We start from the raw sequence: 17,886 nt of genomic DNA, 5'->3' as shown, positions 1-17,886 counted from the left end.
CCTTCAGTGACATGGGGTGGAAAAAATATGAGAGGGAAGAGAAAATATGTTTTTGAAAGGTTTTGCGTTATCTCGCAAAACTTTTGCCTTCTCTCGCAAACATATTTGCGTTATCTCGCAAAACATTCAAACGCCCTGTTGTCCCACTCCGTACATTAACAATGGAGCGGTTCAGAGTAGATTCCCGGACCAATAACTCGTGAGCTAAACGTTGTTATAACACAAATAACACATAATTCCTTAGACAATGATCTACAACCTGGTCTTCCTCAAAACGAGAATATAAATTGATCTCTATATGAGCAGGCGACATGGACAAGTCCAAAGAAACCGTCTGCAAAGTGACTAAATCTGAAAAGCGTTACTACAAAAATAGTCATTAATAACTTAAATGTTACACATTGTGGTCTCACCAAATTCAGTTTACACGTTAATGCTCTCCTGCTGAATTTAAACTGGTTTTAGTTATACTACAGTATGTAGCACTGAAGTTAATGACTATTTTTCGTAGCCTAATGATCTTCGGGTTTTGCACTTTACAGACGATCCCTTCGGTCTTGTCTCAGCCGGCTCCTGCCTGAGATCAATACAAGGCTCGATTTGTGGGAAATTAAGTTACAATTCATTATTTGCGTTACATAGAATGAGGTGTCATTTGTGTTATAAGAATGTTTAGCTCACGAGTTATTGTTCCGGGAACGCAAATATATTTGCGAGAGAACGCAAAAGTTTTGCAAGATAACGCAAAACCTTTAAAAAAATATTTTCTCTTCCCTCTCATATTTTTTCCACCCCATGTCCCTAAAGGGGCTCCGTAGTAATCACGCCTTTATTGATGTGAAAGATTTAACATGCACACTGTAGTGAGGTTGATTATAGTTAGTTATAATACTGTTAAGCTTCTTGGTGATTTGTTTTTCTGACACATGCTAGTGATGGAAATTGGGAGGCATTTTAAAAAGTCATTTTTTACATTGAAATATGTTGTCTAAACAACCTCAGACATTTTTTTTGTAATCATACTGCAATCATTTCTTAGCCAATAATAATTTACTACCTAACTGATGAACAATGTATACTTAAATAATGATGAAAATGGTTCAATATGATGTGATTATATTACAGTAGATGGTGGAAACAGCGCCTCTGCTGGTCGTGTAAATACAGTACAGCGCACATATATTATAATGTTATATTTCATAAAATAGAATAAAAAATATATAAAGGTGGGAGAAAAGCGCATCTGCTTGTTAAGTCGTGTACATACATTCTGATTATAATACATGATCTTAATGAAATTAAAGCTTATATAAAGAGAGTGGAAACAGCGCCACTGCTGGGTGATTCCTGCACGTGCAGTCTAAATGCGGTCGGCGAGAGCTAAATGCGCCACAGCGAGTTGTGAGACGACAGTGTCGAGAGAGATCGTCGGCTTTAACGGAGCTGTCTGTTTGTTTGAGAAATAAAAAACAACAACACGAAACCAAATCTCTGTTAGTTAACATGGTTAAACTTGCGTTCAACTCCGCTCTCGGGCAGAAAGATGTGATAAAGGAGGAGAAAGAAGAAGCTCTGATCCCTCAAGATGTGGTGAGTTTCGTTAGCGCTAAACATGCTAATGTGACTAAAAACAAACGGCGAGACTTTGACAACGACGTTGTGTTTAATCATAAATTCTAATACGTCTTTATACGTGGTGACAGGGGTGGGTCATAACGTATACGTTAGATGAATAACGTCAAGAGGATATTTAACATTTAAAAGGGCAAAACACTCAAAAGTGGTGAAAACGTTTTGTGTGCGAGTAACGTGTTGTCATCTATATTCGCTTAAATAGAAGCACACATGCAGCGTTTATCCCCGTGTTTGAGTCATGTACGCTTATTAATTTTCTTGCGTGTATTTCTACAGTTTTGTTTTGTGTGTGTGTGTGTGCCGACAGAAAATGGCCGACAGTTCAACACAAACACCACAAACCGTGATCGCGTTGCACTTTCGTTTTTGTAGAGACACAACTTTGCATGCTCGTGCATGGTTATATTTAAAATATAGTGTTTGGAAAAGATGCCATTTAGATCCATTGTACGTATTTAACAGTTTATTCTTTAACACACTGATGCATTTCTGCACAGATGCATGTGATACTAAAGTGCGTGAGACCTTGCGGTCGTGAAGAGGAAATGGTTGTTTTGCCAGCATATCGTGGGAGATTTAAATAGGCGCGAGACCAGCTCCCACTCCGATGCGTCTGCTGTCACTGCGCGTGAGTCAGCACCGAATGTGCGAACTGGGTTGACAAGATCGTGAATAATTCATTCGTATTTCAGCAGACACAACACTGTCTTGAAGACGTAGAGGAATGTTTCTGACAAACTTGAGAAGGGTTAAAGGAATATTTCCCCTAAATATAAGAGTGTCATTCTGTATAGGACTTAATTTATCCAGCTGAACACAAACAACGCGTTTATATTAACAAGTTGTCATTTTATCTTATAATATGCGACTCAGAATACAGAAGCTCTATAAGTCACATACATCAAAAACGTGATCACAAAAAAAAATGCTTTCTTATTTGTTTGGCGCCCTGGATAAAAATAGCTTGTTAAGTGAATAAATGTAAATCAATACATACAAAAATATTATTGTTTAGAGGTTATTTAGCGAGTTTGAAACTGTGTTTATAATAAATTGTGGCATATTTTGTAGAATATAAAAGTTAAACATACCAAAATATTGTAAATGTGTGAGGGGCGATTCACATTTCGCGTCTTTTGCACGCGCAAGTTCGTTACACTGGGTTCACACCAAACGCGAATTAAACGTGTTGCGCATGTAAATTACATACAAAAAAGGCAATGCAAAGGCGCGAACTCGCGGAAGGCAGTGCGAACGACGCGAATCGGGCAGCGCGATTGCTGCGAACGTGCATCAATCTCTTCTTCCGCGAAGGTTGAAAATATTTGTCAGATCTCGTCACTCACTTTTCCGGGGAGTAATAAAGAGCGTTTGGTGTGAACCCAGCATAAATGTAGACGCGCGAGCGAATAGGGAGCGACGCGCATATGTGCGGCGCCGCATCAAGATGGAAATAGTTAAACTTTTCAGAGTGCCGCGTGCGCACCGCGGGTCATTTGAGTAGAGAAAGCGGTGCGGCTCGAGTTTCCCGTATGGTTTTAGATGCGAAATGTGAATCCCTGCCAAGCCAGGTGGTTCTTTTCAAGTGTAAGTGCTATAAGTAGTACTATAAGGAGTTCATTGTTTTTTTTACTTTTTTATTGTTGTTAGTATGTCAAAGGCCTGAAAAACATCATGTCACAGAAAACATGTCGGATGTAGTAGGTCAAGAATGTATGCGTACTGTATAGGATGTACTGTTTTATGATCAAGTAAATACCAAATGCTTTTTGGTTTCAGTTTTGTATAGAGTCATTTGCATTACTTTAATGATAGATGTGTGCTTTTTGGAGCATTTTGAGAGAATGTTCAGTTTTGGGTGACCTAGCCCTTTAATTCCTTGAGAAGTGTGTTTTACCTTTCCTGTTACCAGAGACTAATGCTTATCTGAATGAGCTGACGGTATCAAATCATCATGAGATAAGCTGTTTAAAGCCTGCTGAAGTCCTCTGTCACACAGGTGAACAAAGCATCACTGAACTCGTGTCTGGAGCCGGCTACCCAAAACAATAATCTTACAGAAACTCCTGCAGGCTCGGATTATTTAAACAATGACGTCTCTGTTGAGGCCAAGCAGTGTTGGCGTGTTCTGCGGTGTGTGTGTCTGTGTGCGCATGCACGCGTGAGATTTTAAAACGGGTGTATTTGTGGGTAAAAGTGACTCTTTGAAGTGCTTTGTTTTGGGATCCTGTTGAATAAAAGAGAATAATCATTAATGCATTTACAATTATTCATTTGGCAGAAGCTTTTATCCAAAGCGACTTACAAGTAGGAGATCATATGAACATTTTGTCAATGCATAACTCAGGATAATAAATAAATCTATACTTTAAACAAGATGAAGGTAGTGATTTAGGATGATTTCGGCTGTATTACAAGTTGCGGGGATGGCGTGCTTTCAAAGATAATTCCAGCTCGGATCTTGTGTCCTAGATTTTGGCTGACTTCAAGGCCGAACTTTCCATGACAGAATCACTTCAGGTGTTTGCTTTATCAGTGAGTTTGAGCTGGTTTTAGATGAGCACAGCAGACACGATCTCAAAGTTAAGAGAAAGTCAGATGAGGTTGATGTTTATTAGAATCTGAATTGCACTATTATCATGGGAAATGTCTTCCCCAGACACGCCTGTAGACTATTCACTGTGAAATCCACTCATGTTTATTGCACATTTTCCCCGGAGTCTTGTGACTGTTGAAAACAAAAAGCTTTTCAAGTTTATTTGGCTTTTCTCTGGGTGTCTTTTATTGTACAATGACAATCAGATAAATGTTCAGATTCGGTCTTTCACTTTTCTCTTTGCGTCAGCAGATGTTTTGTTCATTTGCATCATGCTGTTTGTTTGTTCCTGTTGGTCCCTAGAGGAAGTTAGAAATTTCCCAGTATCTGTTGCACACAACGCATTTGTTTTCGACCGAAGCCACACTCGAGTTTAAGCAAGCTTGCATCCATTGAAAGCAAACGGTTTCTCATCGAGCACAAATAAACAGGAAGCAGGTGCGTTTGGGAGTGAGATCTTTCGGAACATTTGGAAATGCAAACACACTTTCCAGGTGAAGGTTTCATCATAAAAAACCTGATCTCTGTGTTCCTTCTTTTTTTATGTAGTATTTTTATATCGCACATGATATTTAAAAATGGTATATCAAGAGTTAGCGTGGATGTGGCAAACTTACTTTAAAGCAACTGCATCGTGTAATATGATTTCGAACAGGTGCATTTTCATTGAGTTTTCCTGCGGATGGATTGGACTCTTGTGTGTTTGTTTGTGTATGCTCACAGGATGTAGAGGACGTCCTCCGTGTCAGACAGCAGTCCAGGGCCTGGTGCTGGTGCATGCGTTTGGGCCTGGCTCTTATCCTGTCTGGTGTGGTGATGGGCGGAGCTTACCTGTACAGGTATTACTTCATTCAGGTGAGAGAAGCGTGACAAGGAACTACACCACATAGAACATCATTGAAAGCAGCAGTTAGCCGTTTGTTCTGATGGATGCTTATTCTGATAATGATCTTCAGGAGACGGTGTATTACTGTGGAGTGGACTACATGGAGAGGAATTACAAGATACCAGATAGCCCCAACGAGGGCGAGTTTGAGCTGCCAACACCATCAAGAAGGATTGAGGAGAGAGTGAGAGTTCTGGAGGACGAGGGAGTGGCTCTTATTAGCATTCCAGTGCCCAAATTCAGCGACAGCGACCCCGCCGACATCGTCCATGACTTCAACAGGGTAAGAAGCGCTTGTCGCGAACAAAAACTTTTACAACAATAGGAAAATCAAAAGAAAAACAAATCTAGAAAAACTCTAAAAGCAATCCAAGAAACAAGCAGCATCTTTAGTTTTTTAATGTTCAATCTGATTTGACTGCTTTATCTCTCAAGCATCACTTTTGGATTCTGTCAGAAAGAACCAGACCACCTAAAAATAACCAGTGTTTTCTCTCTCTCTTGCTTTCAGAGGCTGACGGCTTATCTGGATCTGCGTCTGAACAAATGCTACGTCATTCCTCTCAACACTTCTGTTGTGATGCCACCCAGAGACCTCCTGGAGCTGGTGGTGAACATCAATGTAACCACAATGTTTCTGAACACTGGATAATATTTGGATAATATTTTATATAAGGAAATTCCCCGATTCCCCTCGACACATGCTTAGCTTTTCCCTAGATGCATTATGGGTACTGTAGCAAATACAAGTATTTCTTTTTCAAATTCACATTGCTTCTAGGTTTCTTAAGGCTGCCCCAAAACTTAGTGAGTTGTCTAAATAACACTGTCGGGCATCATAGGTGCATGTGTTTAAAACAGTTGTGTAGGTGGGCGGCAGACTTTAAAACACAGCGCTGTAGTCTAATGTGCAAGTATGTGATAATGCAACTGTGTGTTTGTGTAGGCTGGAACATACCTGCCACAGTCTTACCTGGTCCATGAGCACATGATGGTGACTGAGAAGGTGGAGCACATGGAACAGCTGGGTTACTTCATCAACGGCCTGTGCAGAGGCAAAGACACCTATAAACTGGAGCGCAGAGAGAGCGTTTTTGGTAAACAAACTCTGTCTTTCCCACTAAGCTTGTATAGACCTTCCAAGTTCATTTTGACATTTGGAAATATTTTAGAGAACAAGCATACATCTTCATACATCGTTTCTTCCTCACAGGTATCCAGAAGCGAGAGGCTCTTAACTGTCACAAGATCCTGCATTTTGAGAACAAGTATGTGACGGAGACGCTGATCTGTGAGCCGTAGGGGGGAGAAGACGGCAGGGTCGCAAAATATAAACCCCTTTTGATGAATTCAACTCTGACCCTTTCCTCTTCTGCCATGAAACCTTTTTTTTTTGTTCCTGTCCCGCGTGTGTGGATGCTGCTCTCCGATTGTTTCTCTGTATAGCAGCGGTCAATATATCAGAGAGGACGTGAGCAATATTACGCGTAAAACTATGTGTGTAGGTTAATGTTTTGACCAGTTTCTCTCTTAGAAATTCATTTTTTCACATTTGGGTTTCAGTTAAATGGAGTCTCGGATATATATATATATATATGATCAATTCTACATGATAACTACTAATGATTTGACATGGGAGAGGGAAAGACTTGCACGGGAGAAACTATCATCTATAGAAGTGCACTAAATGTGTAGCGCCGTGAAAATTAAAACCGTGAACTTCTGACACAGAGCTCAAAACATTATTATTGTACTGGAAGATATATTTGAATAGAAATTTGTGTGCTATATGGCCATTAATTACACATGGGAACACAAGCATAGATTTGATTTTTGTACTAGTTTAGTTAAATTACCATTTTTGCTCTGCTGTAAGTTAATACACTGCTCTAGTATGTCCTATATTGAAGACGTTGAATTTAAGATAGCCTAGTGTCACTTTTTGAGTTACTGTAGATTAAAAAATCTCAAATATTCAGATCAAATCAAATGTAGACTCATAAAATATGTAACTTTGGAGTGTAGGTGTGACGGGGTTGAAAAGAGAGATTGTCTAAATTGACTAAAAATGTTCAACATCAGTTGAAATGATTTATACTATTATGTACATAACCCAAGAAAGTTTTAATGTTAAAATTGACAGATTAACACATAAAAAATGGACCACTCTTCTTGCCTGGTTTTGTGCTTTTTTTACTCTTCTTCATTAACTTAAAGGTGGAGTGTGATGCGGGTCAGTGGACTTGAACCCTAAGACCTGCCAATGAGCAGCGACGTCATAAAACATTTGCAATGGAGTGAAAAGTGATGAAGATTGAAACTCTTATTTTGGGTAATACAGGATTTATTTTGCATTTTTGTTTCTTTAGATTTCTGCCATTGAAAACGAGTGGTGCTGGCAAGTTGGCATACCACTTAATATAACTAGAAATGTTTCATAAGCTTGATGCACAGGGACCGAAAGTAAAACTTCATCGCAGTCTTGAGCGAGTAGACCAGATATCCAGTTTATTCTCCATCAGCAGGAAAATCACAGAAATGATCAACATGCAAGACTCGTTTCACGCACGCTCACCACCACAGACCTTTCATTGAAAATAAAGATTTGCACACAGACAAGCAAGTTAGTCACCAAAGATCCATAAACGGTGAACTCAGTTTCACGCTCACATACTCGCACGCACACACACACTTACATATAGACATCAAAGTACTTGATAGAAAAGGTCTCTGTGCATTAGTATTACAGTTTGTTCCACATTATTTACATGTGGGTCAGAGCATGATTTGAAATATTGGGCTGGTTTCTGTTTTTCACTTAATCCAAAAGTCAGTTCTTCACATTTTGTAAGGTCCCTAAAATCATTAATCTCTTGTGCTTCATAGATATCTCGAGCTCATCACTGAGGACTTTCTAACTGTGCCTTTGTTATTGCAGATAACGGGGGTGGGGGGGGTCTCTTTTCTCTACATCAGTCATACATCAACACAACAGTATTTTTATAATATAAATCAATATATAACATACATATAAGTATAATCTTGTATCTTTAAGTCCACAGTTGGTCAGAGGGATGAATCTGAGGTTAAAGATCACAATACACTTCCTGGAGAACACAGGATTCAAGCTCTCGTGACCAAAAATATGACCGTCTATAAACATTTCTTTATGGCACGATCTTCCTGAACAATTTAATAGTGTTTTTTTTCCTTTTTATCATACATATAAAGAATACACAGACTTGCAAGTATATCAAGCAATAAAATCTTTGTCGGAAAGAAACCAAGGTAACGGAATGGAGAAAAAAGAAGTATTTTAAGGTTGTTTTCGGTCCTGTTTGCGATTCAAACCACCACTTTGGTATATCCTTCTGCTAAAGTAGAACTGCACTCAGATTGTATGTTTATAAAATGAAAATCCAACCTCCAACACAAAGAGAAAGAAGAAAAAACCCACCTGAATCTAAACTCTCTATTTCCTGGCATGATAATACGTGGAAATCTTTGCTCTCGTTCTCTCGTTTGCTGGTCACGTGACTCAAGAAATGATGTAAAAAGTAACATGCATGTCCACAGTGTCCATCTTCTGACCACTTTTCATCTTCAGGCTTTACGAGAGAATATCTGTTCTTTCACTAGCTACGACCCTTCCAGAACAGAGAGAGACAGAGGTGTACAGGAGCAAAAGCAAAGCAATTGATAGCAACACAAGTCAAGCAAACCAACACGTTTCCGATACATATTTCTAAAAGATTCAAATTAAGAGATGAATAAATGTTCTCTATGTATTTATCTTACACGTTTCGACAGTTTTTCCCCTACAATTGGCCACTGTCCTCTTTACCAACGTACACAATGCCTCTATTGTTTCTGCAGCGAGTTCCTAGTTTGTTCGTCCGCAAAAAGCCTGCGCATGACGTAGTGTTGCAGAATTGACTGAATGTTCCTGTGTGTATGTATGTGCGCACTCAGATAAACGAAGGAGCAGCGGCGCCACCCGGTGGCTCAGTCGGCGTAGTGCATGATGGACTCCACGTAGTTCCCGGGGAAGAGGCCCGTGGTGCCGCTCATCACACCCTCGAACCAGCCGTCGTCGTTCTTTTTGATCACGTAAATGATCGCCCCCTCCTGGAAGGACAGCTCGTCTTCTTTATCGCACATGTAGTCGTAAATCGCCACCACTGATGGGAAAATAGCGCAAAAGAAAGGACCATAAGACAAAATGATTTTTTTAATCAACTAAAAAGTTGTTTTAACTGCTAAAAGAAGTCCTACCTTTCTCCAGGTAACTGCGAGGAGCCCACGGCGGGTCCTCTTCAGCGTACGGATCGCTGTACTCCACCACTGCTGACTCTTCCTCATCATCACCCTCGTCATCCTCATAATTCTCCGGAGGAGGTGGGGGCGGGGTCGCTTCCTCAAACTCCGCCTCTCCTGCAGGGGGCGGGGGAGGAGGAGCGTCTGAAACTAAAAGAATTTTAAGAGTTTAGAGGAATCTGGTAACGCAAGCGAGACAAATGAGTCGTGCTGGTAGGGGAAGTTAAGGGAAAAACTGCTAGTAGAGGTCAAAAAGTGACATAAGCACGACACGAGAACAAAAACATGGATGTTACTTGTACAATCGTTTCTGGCATTCACACTCCCCTTTTAAATGCTGCAGAAAATATGTGAAGAAGATTCATGATGGATCAACCGAGGTCCAATCACAGGTCTATAAAGCCTTGTGCAAGACAATACATGCAAAATGTCTGGCACAAAAAAACAACACATGCATCTACGACACAGTCTGGAGTTCCCGAGTGGTTAACTTACTGGTCTCCTGAACCCGAGCCACAAAACCCATGAGCGGGAGCTGAGGAGTGATCTGGAGAATAGAAGGGGGCGGAGGGGCCATAGGGGCTACTCAGCCCAAAAACACGGAAAGAAAAAGGAAGAGAAAAGAGAAATGAGCACAGTGTAAGTGAAACACAGAAACAATGAAACTGACGAGAAGGCAAACAATCAGAGCAAGAAACTAAAATTGCTTATTCCTTTGAAAGAGTAAAAAGTGTTTTGTGTTTGTGTGAGCCTTCGAGTCAGGGTGACATGACAACACTCATTCAACCAATAATGCGAGTTTGGGAGTTGAGAAAACTCTTCTTTTCATTTAGCCAATGGCAGAAAACAGAAGTGTTATTGAAAACTGTATTTTTGCAATTCCATTTGGTAATCTTTGAAATGGTGGGGAAGTGCAGTCATTTGAGGACGTCTGATCTCTACCTTGGTTTTGGTTGTAGTGTGGTCCTCCATTCAGTTGGTTTTCGATCATGTTTGGATTTGTGTTCTGAGGCATGTTGTTGTTAGGCTGTCCAGTAACTGATGACGGCCGGCGATACGGCAGGGAACCTCCCACAGAGGGTGTGGCGTGGCGCGTCATTGGCCGGGTCATACTGTAAAAGTGAGGGCCGTTGCCTAAAAGACAGCAAAACAAATGAATGAAAGCATTCTGAATTGGTTCTTCTGAGAATCACAGATTAAGACAGTATACACTACATGGAATGTACAGAAGACACGACTGTCCAAAATGTAGTAGACGGCCTTGCTGTCTGTATAGGCAGCTACCCTCCAGGCAACATTGCTTTGCATGATCCCTTAAAATGTTGTCTAGGTAGGCAGCTCACAAGCTTTTGTACCAAAGCCATTGCAAACAATATGGCCTCCAGTCAGAGAATTATGTCAAGGTAAAAATGGCAATGTAATGTCAGCCCACTGTATTCTTTATTTTGATTTGCCATGGAACATTTCGTTCCAAAGGAAGCACGAGCACAAATGAGGAGTGATGGTGACGCGTGCAAAAGAAATCTGTAATTCACCAGGAACATCACAGACGCACAGCAAGCCAAGCCCATGCAGGTGAAGCGTGGGTGAGGCAGAGGGCGGATGACATCTGCGTGATGTGACGTGAATGGATGGATGGAGTTGGGGTAGGTGAGGGGACTCACCTTGAGCGGGGGTGCTAGTTGCAGCAGCAAGGCTGGTGTTGGTGGTAACGGGGAGGGTGAGGGGCAGTTGTGGGGGGGGTGGTATCTCAGGAGGGCCCTCTGCTGGCAGAGCAGGGGTGGGGGCTGGGGTGGGGGCTGGGGCGGGGGGCACTGGCTCGGGGGTGGGAGGAGGCAGAGGAACGGGAGGAGCGGGGATGGTAACGCTCGGGGGAGGTTTGGGAGGGCCAGGTGTTAAACCTGCAGCTCCGCACGCCACACAGAGACACGAAGCCCAGGGGAGAAGAGAACGAGACGGAACAGAGGTTGAAAGGAGCAACAGGGTCACGGGGGAGAGAAACAGGTACAGGGGTGAACAGAAAGAGGAGTTATTTTTACTCGAAAAATCAGAAGTGAGCGTCAGGAGCGTAAATTGATTACTGATATATAGAGATACTAGAGTAACTGGAGGTCTCACCAGGAAAGGCCGTGGGCGGGGCAGGGGTTGGCACAGCGATAGGCACGCCCACACTTCCACTCCCACTGTTCTCTCTGCTGCTGCTGCGACTGCTGGGGTGACTGCTGCCACTGCTGCTGCTGCTGATGTACATACAAACAAACACACAACACGCACATAAACCAACACGCTATTGCATAAAACAGCATCTCCGCTCAACAGAATCGTGCTTGCCATCCTAATTGCTTTCCCTTAGGGCCAAGTTCAGTCCGATTCCCAGTTTACATCCTGAATGCATCAAATAAATCTACAAAGACAGCTATCTTCATAAAGGCACTGACTGAGGAATTGTGGGTGAGAATCTGAGAAGTGAAGGAAGAAGAGTTCCGTAAGAATGCGATTATGTGATCTCTGTTCGTCCCCCGAGACTCTGGAAATCAGAGCGGAGCGCTGAGAATGCAAAGAGCGGGAGGATGAAACGATAAAGAATAAAAGAGACTGAAATAGAAAGAAAGGCGGTGAGTGACGGAGCTCTTCTTTACGGAGGCTATGGCTGTTTGAACCCAAAGCAAGCTCCAGTATAAAAGCCAAGGAGAAGAAACGAGAACGTTAGTGAATGACTGTTAACTTGAGTCACACAGCGACGGAGACGCTCAACAAAGACACAGAACGACAGACAGACAAGACGAGAGGATGAGGAAAGAGAGGGTGAGACAGCATGAGGGGCCGATCTGAATGTGTGTGTGCGTGTGTGTGTGTGTGTGTGTGTGTGTGTGTGTGTGTGCGTGAGTACCTGTACGTGCGGGTCCTCTGATTTACAGATGCAGTTCTAGCCGGGCTCTGCAGGGGAGGTGCGGTGTTGCGTGTTGGACTCGGCACATAGTCGTTAGGGATGACGGGTGGACGCACTGGCTCGAGCGTCCGGTAAGGGGAGTGTCGCCTGCCGGGGGGGCGGGGTTAACAATTTTAAGATGTGCAAAGGAGTGGAGTCAGATATCACTGACAGCTCCCATAATTGCATGAGATTGTAAAGATTGTTTTGATGTAGGCAGTCCAAAAGTGTCTGCCCACTAATACCAATAATACTAATTGTGTGTACTCAATGTTGCCATGGTGACAGTGAGGCATCGGGGGCCGTGGACATGGGCATGAGTGGGAAGAACATAATTGAGGTTCAACAGTAACAAACATCAGCTGTAAAACCTCACTGACAGAATAAAACCAACACATCACACACACACACAACATGACAGCTTGTAGTCCGCCGTGACCTGCAGTGGCAGAAAAAGGCACACGGACTGAAACACACACACACATACACAACGCTTTAGTGTGTCAGTCCCTGAACACAGAACAAAACAAACCACAGTCACAAGTGTGTGTGTGTGTGTGTGTCAGGAATAAAGATCAGACTTCCTTTTCAGTTCAACACATATGAACTGACATCAGAAATCAAGTATGAAATTTAGATCAGGGCTGATATCTTAACAAAACAACATCAATCATTTTCTTACCCAATGGTGCCTTTGCCCAGAGCGGGGGGACTGGGGGGTTTCTGGGTAGGAGCAGCTGTGCGTGGAGTCATACCCGCTTTCACATTCTGGGCGTTGACCTTTAGTTCAAAAGATAAATATTATTCAGTCTTACCAAGCTCGAAAACGATATACCACATACACTAAACTCACGCTAACACAAGCCTGACTGATTCCTTACCTTAAACCTTAGTAACCACTACACTCAGACATGAGGGCAGTAAGAGAAGTGAGGAGAGAAAAGATAGGAACCGTTAGTGTTAAGAGTAGAAAAAAGAAACACACACACACAGGTCAACACACAAAACAGTACACGGGCCACAGGAAATTTTAAGTTATTTAAAGGGACAGCTCATGTCTTGTCTTTCTAAAATGAAATATTTTAAGCATGCAGCCTCTTGCTTTAGCTTTTCCCAACATATATGAAAGTGAATGGAGATGCATAAATGATGACCAAATTCATTTTTGCGTGCACTTTCCCTTTAAGTTCATCTACCAGAAGGTGATGAATCACATCAATCAGCACCACAAAGACCAGCTATCCCCATACTATAATTATCTTGGACTAATTTCACAGTAAAGCCAACACGTGTGTGTGTGCTCACAGATGGGTAAGAAACACCTGTCAGACACACACACCGTAACGTTCAGACTGGCGTTGGGTTTACCTTCACGCCGTGGCCTACGTCATCAAGCTGACTGTAGTCAATGGACTTGCGGATGTAGCGTACAGGCCTCTCGGGATTGGCTGGTGCGATGATCTTGTGTGTGCGAGAAGTGTTCTTATTGGTGGTGAGGATGCCGATCTCTCGTCTGGCCACCTTCTCTTTATGGATGTCCACCGTCTAGGGAAAAATGTTAAATGGGGGGAGTCTGTGAGCTTCTGTACGCAGAAATGTATGCAGAAGCATCAAATCGATCACGTGACCAACTTAACCAAACTAAACACCGAACTTGAAGATTTAGGAAATAAAAACAGATGTCAATAGAGAGTGTGTGGAATGGATGTACCTGTGAGATGTGGTTGATGGAGGACTCCATGCGGCGCAGCTGGGACGCCTGTATGTCCAGCATCTGGAGCACATTGTTGGCGAGAGTGTTGATCAGATACGCAACACTGGCCAGAGACTGAGTGGTGTAGCTTTTGGTTTCTTCAAGAGCTCTGTGCTTATCTGGAGACTAGACAGAAGAGAAGAAGAGAAAGTGTTCATATCAGTTATCAGCACAGATGGATGGCTGGAGGTCAAGAGCTTTGCTTCACTGCCTCGCTCTCGCGATTCATTTCCACAAGCGGCAGCCAATCAGAGCTACCGAATGCTGCTTCGGGCCACCGCCTCATTGGTCACCTACAACCATCAATCATTCCCTCTGGCGTAACCATGGTGATACTGTCAAATATATGTGTGGGCCCATTGACGAATGGTACTGTGACGGTGGGGAAAAAAGCAAATGTGAAAAAACACAGAAACTGCTTCCAGAAAAAAACAGGTATTTCCTTCAAAATGAAGTGGCATTGTTTATTTAATCAAATAAAAACACAGTGACCAAAAACGTAAAGTGAGTAAAAATCCAAAAAGCTTGTCCTCCGCCATACATCTCAAATATTGCTCCATTAAAATATGATTTGTCAAACAACACAAAACTATAACAATGGATAGATTGATACAGAAAAAGTCGCTTTGAATAAAATCTTTAACTAAATGCATAAATCTAAATATACATTCTTTCAGGATCCTGACAGCTCCTGGATTTTTTGTTCGTCTGTTTTTTTGTTTCATGAGCAAAAAAATACCTCTGAAATGGCAAATGGGTGAGAAAATGACCAAATTTACATACAGTTATTTCTTTAATATAATATCTAGCCTGAACAGATTCTTAATGCAAACACGTTTAATCATTATAATGACCTTCCCAGCACTAAAAACATTCATTGTGCCGTCACATCCAAATAAAATCCCTCTAGTCTTCATCGATTTGAGGAAAACATCGGATCCCTCAACTTTACATTTGGATGGATAAAATAGTTTTCATGTGACAATAAGACCTGTGTACAAATAATTTAACAATTATCAATGAATCTGGTCTTCTGGAAACAAACAGGATTGATCGGCTCAACTATGCAATTAGAAACCAGGAAACGGTTCTATGCAAAACCCTCTTTCATTTCTGTCTGCAACACACATTACTTGAGGAAGTGGGTACAGAAAGATTGGAAATATTGTGTTACACGCTGCACTAAAAACAGACCACACGCAGGGACAAATCATCTCAATCTGAAGTAAACACAAGTGGGTAAGTGATCCCAGCTCGGTCACATGCAGATATTTAGGGCAATTCTGAACGCTGCCACTACTCATACACCAAAACGGTGGTGTGTCCCAATAAAGACTTTCATGTTCGTGTTTGTTCCAAGTACAATAACTGATTCAGAAGTAATGTATAGAAAAAATCATTTGTTCCAAAGGCAGTAATTATTTTACACCGTATAATCTCTTGAAGTGATGCAAGTGGTTTTTCTTCAGTGTGTATCCTAATTTTTATCTGGAAATTTAATTGAGCCGTTTGATCTCTGGGACAAACAGAATGGACAGTAAAGTTAATCCATATACAGAGCGAGATCCCTCTGGGCCCAAAAACAAAACCAAACTTGTTAAACACGTTTAAAACTGTCAGCTCATACAAACAGGTCCTGAAGCTTTGCGCGTTTACAGAACAGCTATAGCTGCAATGTTCTCAAGTATGCAATATTTATCAGGAGCGCATCACCAGCGGAAAACACAAGCGTCAGCATCCACAGAGAACAAACTCATATCCAGTGACATTCAGTCAACGCTCTGCACAGGTCCATGTGAGACATTCCTATTTTTTGGGAAAAAAGTGTCAGAGCTTGATTTAGAATGCACTATTTGCGTAAGATGACCAAGGGTAAAACAGAGAAGTGGAGATGTGTACACACCCCACGAGGGCGGAAAATAACATGAATTTATTCCGTTTTGCAACAACATCACTTCAGTTTCCAAAGGGAATCATCAAACTGCTGTTAGCAGGGGAAATCCACATCAACATACATTTATTATATTTACAGATTTATGATCAACTTAAAACTATCAGCATTTCAGCTTCAACATGAAAAAGTTTGATATAACAAAAGTGTGTGAACGTTGTATAACATCTGCTGCATAATCCAACATTTTCAACATCCCAAAATAATATACATGCCAATGACCAAAATAAAATAATCGATCAATGTAATGCTGTCTTCGTATTTGTTGTTCTCTAATGTCTATCTAATAATGCCTGATGAATGTTAACTGGATCCAATCCGTGTTCCATGATGTAATGCATGTGTTTGAGCTTATTTAAAACATTATCAAGTGATGTATTTTAATGACAAAAGTTTAAATAAGCAAGCAGGTGCCAGATATCAGTATTGGCCGATAGTTTTCTTAAAATCTGCATTGGTCAAAAGAATCCTATCTGTGCATCCCTAGTAACTTTAAAAGTAAACCATAGTTTCTAATTCAATTCAATTGTATTGATATACCCACAACTTTGCATGGTTGAACAGTGCTTAACAAACATTTAGGCAACAGTCACTGTAGTAAAGAGATATTGTTATGAAAAATAAAGAAGTCACGGGTTTTATTGTGGTATTCACAAAACAATCTCTGGCAATTTGTGCTAAATAGTTCAAACAACACCTGCCAGAGCTGTCATAAACATTTACATAAACCAATATATTCCACAATATGAAATCATTTCTGTTTATTATAGTGGTACTACAGAAAAACCACTGAAACTTTACGAAAACAGAAGTCTGAAGATCAAATAGGATTACACAAATACTGCTAAAACAACACATACTTCATCATTGTTCACGCATTTCCCTTTGACCATAAACAAACCTCAAACGAATTCTAATACTTATAAAATTCCCAAATAATAATAACAAAACATGAGTATTACATCATTTAACACATAAAATGCTGGGTGGCTCTGCTCCAGCATTAGCGGCAGAGCTAACTTCACAAACCACTGCGTTGTTTTGATTAAAATCTCTTTACAAACCGATTAAAATCCACTTTATGTCATTCCCGTTGGGTTTAATAAGCATATATCGGTGATAAATGTCAAGTATGTGTAAAAACTGACAGGAAATACTCTCTCTTTTGATGTGGTTAATTTGAGGTTACACATCGGGTTTCGCTTTAGCTAGCGGGCTAGCCTGTTAGCTCCGCGTCTGAGGCCTCATTTCTTGACAAAATCACGACCACAAAACAAGCACAAAGTGCGTCAAATGTCACTCGAACGTGTTACAATCGACGCATGAGTGTAAAGCTGTGATTAAATGCGGAGATTTCAGTCAGGTCGTCGGCTTTATCGCTCGACAACGCCAACAGTCGGGTCGGTTCATCACTCCTGTCATTCTTCATGTCCGTTTGTCTATCGTGTCTTGTTTGTCGTTACCTGTATGTAGTTGCTCTCGCAATATTCGGCGACTCTCTCTAGGTTGGCGTAGCTGTCCAGCAGAGCTCCTCGACCGGCGGGAATCTCTTCTTCCAACAGCATCTGCAGCTCCGCCATCTTCACATCTTACGGATGCATTCAGGAGGAAAACACCACCATGACACTTCCCTCTCCCTCGATACACACGCTCCTTTCTTTCTCTCTCTCTCTCTCTCTCTGTGATGCAAACCGGAGGAAAGAACACCATCCCACCTCTATCCCTCCCAACTTCTTTTTCAGGATCAAAACTGGTTTTCCTCTAAAGTCCCCTTTATCATGAGAGGATTTGTCTTTTTGTGAGATCTGAATTGATGAAT

At 41.5% G+C, this 17,886-nt stretch overlaps 2 protein-coding genes across 17 annotated transcripts; one reads left to right on the top strand and one right to left on the bottom strand.

The window, feature by feature from the left end:
- Window positions 1-1,369: 1,369 nt before the first annotated feature.
- itm2ba (integral membrane protein 2Ba) lies at window positions 1,370-7,288 on the top strand. Its single transcript, XM_057337114.1, has 6 exons — window positions 1,370-1,590; window positions 4,955-5,086; window positions 5,188-5,400; window positions 5,629-5,739; window positions 6,064-6,214; window positions 6,331-7,288. Exons 1-6 carry the CDS (start codon window positions 1,504-1,506, stop codon window positions 6,417-6,419), a joined length of 783 nt encoding a protein of 260 aa, XP_057193097.1. The 5' UTR covers window positions 1,370-1,503; the 3' UTR covers window positions 6,420-7,288.
- Window positions 6,330-17,766, bottom strand: abi2b (abl-interactor 2b). 16 transcript variants are annotated; one of them, XM_057337096.1, is made up of 12 exons: window positions 17,531-17,766; window positions 14,075-14,242; window positions 13,732-13,908; window positions 13,245-13,262; window positions 13,046-13,143; window positions 12,325-12,471; window positions 11,553-11,674; window positions 11,099-11,335; window positions 10,377-10,568; window positions 9,930-10,016; window positions 9,393-9,584; window positions 6,330-9,298 (listed from the first exon to the last, which is right to left on the bottom strand). In XM_057337096.1, the coding sequence occupies exons 1-12, from the start codon at window positions 17,645-17,647 to the stop codon at window positions 9,123-9,125; spliced, it is 1,731 nt and encodes a 576-aa protein (XP_057193079.1). In that variant the 5' UTR covers window positions 17,648-17,766; the 3' UTR covers window positions 6,330-9,122. The 16 variants fall into 16 exon arrangements, with proteins under 16 accessions (XP_057193079.1, XP_057193080.1, XP_057193082.1 ...); XM_057337097.1 differs by having other exon boundaries at window positions 11,553-11,671; XM_057337099.1 differs by lacking the exon at window positions 9,930-10,016.
- Between the last annotated feature and the right edge of the window lie 120 nt (window positions 17,767-17,886).

Source organism: Triplophysa rosa, linkage group LG7 (genome assembly GCF_024868665.1).
Source record: "Triplophysa rosa linkage group LG7, Trosa_1v2, whole genome shotgun sequence".
Taxonomy (NCBI): Eukaryota; Metazoa; Chordata; class Actinopteri; order Cypriniformes; family Nemacheilidae; genus Triplophysa; species Triplophysa rosa.
The sequence above is the reverse complement of the archived record's forward strand: the minus strand, read 5'-3'. Positions and strand labels throughout refer to the sequence as shown.